The following is a 6,560-nucleotide window of genomic DNA, read 5'->3' on the forward strand; positions in this document are numbered from 1 at the left end:
AAGGTTTTCAGTCTTTTTTGATTAAAGTCATTTTATATTAAAATTGTATTTATTTGTAGGAAATAATTTTGAGAACTTCTCAACCTAATGGAAAAATAAATGTCCGTTTTATGATTTCTTGACATTTTTTTAAAAAAAAAAATCAATCATGCACATTTGAAAGAAACATGACATTTACAACTTCCATTGTTCTATGAATAGAAAGAATACTACATGTGTATTTCCACAAGTAGCAGCAGAAGTTATACTTTATGAATTTTGTGACCTATTTTATTAGGGAATGGGAAAAGGCTCCCAGCTCTGACCATCTGAGGAAATTATTGTAAGTATCCTTTATCCTAATAGATAAAAAGAATAAAGTTCAGAATTTATTTTAAAAGTCCTAAGGATTCCAAAGAAGCCCCTGTTCACTTTATGGCATAAATGATTCAGTAAAAAAGTAGAATAATGTTGAAAACTAGAGGCGTCAGTACTGTGGGGTTGATTAACTGAGTGGAAACAGCTGATTCAGGTTCAAGTGTTAAATAAGAAACTGGAAGAAACTCCTTCATTTTGTAAAATGTTTGTAGTTTTATTTGGTCATTCATGTCAGATAACAAGCATCAAACTGTTTTTTAAAAAAAATGTGCATAGACCCTGCCCCTTTGCACGGTTGCACAATTACTTTTCCAGCAGTATTTAGCCCAGATTTGCTGCTCCTCTCGCTAGTTTGACCATCCAGCAGCTTTCTCTTTACTCAGCTCCTTTGTTTAATTTGGCTCTTTTTGCACCAGATATGTCCACAGCTGGTAAGGTAAGTACTATTGAAAATTAAAAGAACAGTACTCCAATGTGAAGCTGGTAAATATTACAAGTTCATTTTAAATTAGTAAATTATGTTACAACCTCAGTGTTTACTTCTAACTTGTATCACGGGAGTGTGTGCAGTATGTTAAAGTACGGGTATTTTAACGTGTGCAATTAGCTTCAGAAAATATCTGATAACACACGACAGCTTATGTGATGCTTTGTTTTTGCAGATGCAAATTTATTCTCCTTAGCTTAGAGTTATTTCTGCTGGAACCCATTTGTGTTTGTCCTGCTTTGACTTGGCAGACAATCTAAATCTATTGAGATATATTTGCACAACTGTGGATATTTGCAAGCAAAAAGCAGTGTAAGGCACAAAACAAAACAAAAAAACAATGAAGTCAATAAGTCTCTGTAGGTAACAAATCTAAATCCAATTCAGTTCACTGCATTTTCATTGATATTGCTTCTAAATGTCGTGTCTCTACATTTTATAATAATGTCTGAATATAATAATTGTTTAAAATAAAATGATGGCCTTTTTTCTATAAGCAGGTCTGAAACAAAGACAAGATTGTTTCAGACTGTTTAAAGGTGTGAAATTCAGGATGTTGAACTTTGACTTGATTCCATCTTTAGCATCAGAATGATGTAGCTCTGGTTTTAACGAGAACTGCAGGGTCATTTGATGGACTCGTGGATAATTTCAATCGGTAAAAAAATCTTGATTGTGATGGATGCTGTTGCACCGATACGAACCAAGAGCACCTTAAGCAAACAGAAGACACCACAGCAAAATACCAGTATGGTTGTAAACCGAAAATAAAAATGCAGAGAAGCTGAACGTAAGTGGATGAAAACAAAATTTCAGATCCATTATGAGCTGTACAAACAAAGCCTGCGAGGTTGTAACAATGAGCTGTGCAGGGCCAGAGAGCGGTATCTATCTCAGATGATTAACAAGAATGTCAGCAATTCCCACACTGTTTGCTATGATATTAAAAACTTACAAATCCTCCGAAACAGTTCAGCCCAGACTTCCCCTCCACTGAGAAATTAAATGAAATTGCCAACTTTTTTTGTGCAAAAATGAAAACAGACAAAATTTTAATGCCACACAGTCAAACAAGAAAACTAGTCTATTCCAAAACTTAGAAATATCTCTGTTATGCCACAGTTTAAAATAATTGAATTAATCATTCTACAAAATAGTCTGGCATCTGAAATCAACAACACACTCTTTGGACATACCACCCGATTCTTAAAAGTAGTTTTTACCTCTGTAGAAAGTGATCACCTGCTTATTGTCAACAGCTCACTGGCATCATGTATTTTTCCCGATCTCTAAAGATAGCTGCTATTAAGCCACTCCTAAAGAAAAGAACTCTAGATGGCTCTGTAATTACCAACTATAGACCTGTCTCAAACATTTTTTTTTTTTTTTTTACGTCCAAGATAATTGAGAAAGTTGAGTTTAATCAGCTTCATGACATCTTAAATGAAAGTGGGACTCTTGATAAATTCCAGTCAGGCTTTCGACCTCATCACAGCACTGAAACAGCTCTGGTCAAAGTCTTCAATGATAAGTTGAATGCTGATTCTGGACAAGTATCGGTCCTGGTTCTGCTGAATCTCAGTGTTGCGTTTGATATTGTAAATCACAGAGTTCTGTTGAACAGGCTGAAAAACTGGGTTGGATTTTCTGGAGTGGTCCTTAACTAGTTCAGGTCCTATTTGGAAGGCTTGAGTTATTTTGTTACAATTGACAGCTTTGAATCTAAGCGAGTGGCCATGACTTGTGGAGTACCTCAGGGGTCAGTCCTTGGACCTCTTCTGTTCAACTTGTTTTTGCTCCCTTTGGGTCAAATAATACAGAACTTTAACATCAATTATTAAAGTTATGCAGATGACACACAGCTTTGTGTGTCTTTGTCATCAGATGACCACAGTCCAATAGGCTTACTGTGCCAGTGTTTGGAGCAGGTAAACATCTGGATGAGAGAGAATTCAGATGCAGATGCTGCTGGTGTGAAAACATCACACCAGTTTTAAAATCCTGACACCACCTTCCAGTCAGTCACAGGATAGATTATAAAACCCTGCTGATTGTTCACAAATCCCAGAATGGTTTAGGACCAGAATACATCTGTGATATGGTCAGAGAATATAAACCAAGCAGAGCTCTTCGATCCAAAGACTCAGGTCAACCAGTCCACACCAGAATCCAGACCAAAGACCAGAATAAAGATGGACAAACAGCATTAAGCTGTTATGCTGCAAACAAGTGGAACAAACTGCTAGTGGAATTTAAACTCTCAGCTGATTCAGATGTAGAAACATTTAAATCCATGTTAAAAACATTTCTTTTCTCATGCACCTATGCATGAAATCTGAACACTTACTTTGAATTACTCTTGCTCTTAATTATTCTAATTTATAATTGTACTGTGATTTTGCTATTTGTATTATCTTGTATGCCTTTTTTTTTTTTTAACACCATCTGTCGTGATTTTAATGTTTCATGGAAATCACTTTAAATTTTCTTCTACATTAATGATGCTATAAAAATAAACTTGCCTTGCCTTACCCAAAACTCAATAAAACTGTTTGAAACATGTTTTTGTAAATGCACGTAAATTTACTCAAGTCACTTGAATGGATACTTGGAACATTTCAGGAAATATTTAGAATGCCTTCCATGCTGGTTTGACTGCTTTAGGTCATCAATTGCAAGGCAGCAGTTGCCTGGGAGCCCAACAAGCCTCTGGTGATTGAAGAGGTTGAGGTGGCCCCGCCACAAGCCAATGAGATTCGCATCAAGGTAAGGCTATCAATATTAAGACACGTTACAATAATCAAACTGTGAGTAAGGGGTTGGAGAATAATTCTCATATCTTTGAATAGAAATTTAGAAATGCAGTTTTTTTTTCAGACATAGATGAATAGTGTGAAAGTGAATGATGTTAATCTTAAATTGTTTTTTTAAAAAAAAACGTAACACGGTCTGAATCAGACTCTGTATGACTCATAAGTTCTGATTTTAAAAAACAAAGAAAAAGTAATTTCCAAGTCTGAAATGACAAAAAACTGAATTGCACAGAGGCTATTTCTATTATTTGTGTGTGTGTGTGTGTGTGTGTGTGTGTGTGTGTGTGTGTGTGTGTGTGTGTGTGTGTGTGTGTGTGTGTGTGTGTGTGTGTGTGTGGTATCCAGTTGATCAATAACGCATCCCATTCCCAAACCCAGAGAACACTAACTTTAGCTTAGAAAATGGCATCAAATGCTGATAGAGCTATTAATATACACACGAGTCATATAACGAAAAGCATGAGTGTTGTGTTTGTGTGCTGTGCAGATTGTGGCTACTGCAGTGTGCCACACAGATCTGTACCACCTGTTTGAGGGTATGCAAAAAGATGGCTTCCCAGCAGTTCTCGGCCACGAGGGAGCTGGCATTGTGGAAAGCGTTGGCCCAGGTGTCACTGAATTTCAGCCAGGTCAGCATCTGAGTGTACAGTCCGTAAATGGTCCCATTTTACCCAGGGAATTTATTTTCCTTAAACTGGCTTTTTTTTTTTTTTTAATTAAATTCAGGAGACAAAGTTATCCCCTTGTTCGTCTCCCAGTGTGGGGAATGTCGCTTCTGTAAGAGTCCGAAGACCAACCATTGTGAGAAGGGATGGTAAGTCCACCTTATTTCTTTTACTTTTTCTAACTTTATACGTCCCATAAGTGTTTTACAATACAAATCCATGTGATAGCACATATTAACATTTTAAAAACTCATAGCATTTTCTTCTTAGGGCTGCTGAACATTATCATGCGATGTCACTAGCAGACTCCAGGATCACCTGTAAGGGGAATAAAATTATCCAATTTCTGGGAACCAGTACCTTTTCTCAGTACACAGTGATGAACCAAATTGCTGTGGCTAAAATCGACCCTGCTGCTCCGTTGGACAAAGTCTGTCTCCTTGGTTGTGGGGTCTGCACAGGGTTTGGAGCTGCTGTCAATACTGCCAAGGTGTGTGTATGAAAAGTATAATGCATATTGTTGGAGACCTGACATCTAAACTGGTACTGCAGTTTATAACACCCGATACATTCAACCTCAAGTCCTACCACTCGTCTTCGTCTTAGGTTGAACCAGGCTCCACGTGTGCCGTGTTTGGTCTGGGAGCTGTGGGTTTGGCTGCAGTCATGGGATGCAAGTTTGCGGGAGCAAAGAAGATTATAGCCGTTGACATCAATCCAGACAAGTATGAAAAGGCCAAAGTGTTTGGTGCGACTGACTTTGTGAACCCCAAGGACTACAACAAACCTGTCAGCCAGGTTCTGGCAGAGATGACCAACGGAGGAGTGGACTACTCCCTGGAATGTGTTGGGAATGTGGCAGTCATGGTGAGGACAATGGAAATCTGAATATGTGAAAGGTGACTATATATCCTGATCGACTTTGTGCTGTTTTACCCTCCAGCGCAGCGCCTTGGAGTCTTGTGTGAAAGGTTGGGGTATCAGCGTGATTGTTGGCTGGACGGATTTGCACGACTTTGCTGCCAGACCCATTCAGCTCATTGCCGGACGTACATGGAAGGGCTCTCGGTTTGGAGGTGAGACAACTAAGAGCACAACCTTGTATTAATATGATTCCTGCTTAAATTTTCTTATTTTAATTCATTGCTTAAAAGAAATGAAAAGCTCCTCAGACATGAATCAGTCAGCCTTGACTGCTCATGTCTAGCGCCAGACTGTGTCATATCAATCATCAAAAAGGATTCAGTCTCTTTACTGTTTTTCTTTCTCTTATGTGGGACACAGGGTTTAAAGGTAAGGATGGTGTTTCTGAGATGGTTAAAGCCTATCTCAACAAGAAAGTGAAGCTGGATGAGTTCATCACTCACAACATGACTTTGGACCAAGTCAACGACGCCATTGAGCTGATGAAGCATGGCAAATGGTGAATTCTTCATCCTGTTTTACTGCTCATGACCAATTAGCTGAAAGCAAACTTGACTAAATCTTCTAACTCCTGTTTTTCTTTCTGCTCCACAGCATCCGGACAGTTCTGAGTCTTCCTGCACAATAAGTCCACAGCTTGAACATGCAGACTTTTATGTTGTGTACAAACTGTTTTGTACAACCATCACCGTTCCAGCCATCATTTACACAAAATGTTTGACTGTGATATATTGATCAAAGCGGAGGCATTTATGGAACAAAATTAATGATTTGAAGAGATTGAGTGGCTTTTGGGATTTTACAAGTGATAATCAGACAACTGAATTTAATGCATTGTTGGTCACTTTCTTCTAGAGCTTGGTCGTCTGAGTGTTGTCTTGCAGTTTAACATTTCACACAGTTGCTTGTGTTTGGACTAATCTTTGAACAAACTTCATCAGAAGATTCTACAAACATCGCTCATTGTCATAAAATGGATATATGTTCAAATAAAGCTTTTTCATTCAGCTTCTAGTCTAGTCAGTTCAATTCAGCTTAATTTGTATACTTCTACTTCACAACAGTGTTGTCTCAGGGCACTTTAGAGACACATATATTCAGACCAATTCATAAATAGCCTAGCTAAAAGAAACCAACTGATTGCATCAAATCTTGATTTTAATCCAATCCCCTGTCCTGAGCATGCATGAGGTGACAGTGAGAAGGAAAACCCCTCTTGAACAAAAGACAAAACTTCCAGGAGAACCCTGCTATCTGACTGGTTGTAGTGGAGAGGGCAGGAAAGAGATTAACATGTACTACAGCTTTTATCCC

General features: G+C 38.2%; 1 protein-coding gene across 2 annotated transcripts; it reads left to right on the top strand.

Annotated features, from left to right (window-relative positions):
* Window positions 1-279: 279 nt before the first annotated feature.
* Window positions 280-5,948, top strand: LOC306772283 (alcohol dehydrogenase 1-like; the record flags this gene model as incomplete). Of its 2 annotated transcripts, none has more annotated exons than XM_079261704.1 (9): window positions 280-322; window positions 3,509-3,610; window positions 4,145-4,286; window positions 4,384-4,471; window positions 4,593-4,812; window positions 4,929-5,189; window positions 5,266-5,398; window positions 5,607-5,745; window positions 5,841-5,948. In XM_079261704.1, 7 exons carry the CDS (start codon window positions 4,196-4,198, stop codon window positions 5,872-5,874), a joined length of 966 nt encoding a protein of 321 aa, XP_079117830.1. In that variant the 3' UTR covers window positions 5,875-5,948. The 2 variants fall into 2 exon arrangements, with proteins under 2 accessions (XP_079117830.1, XP_079117829.1); XM_079261703.1 differs by lacking the exon at window positions 280-322 and adding an exon at window positions 776-793.
* Window positions 5,949-6,560: the final 612 nt, after the last annotated feature.

Source organism: Telmatherina bonti, assembly GCF_933228915.1.
Source record: "Telmatherina bonti genome assembly, chromosome: 22".
Lineage (NCBI taxonomy): Eukaryota > Metazoa > Chordata > Actinopteri > Atheriniformes > Telmatherinidae > Telmatherina > Telmatherina bonti.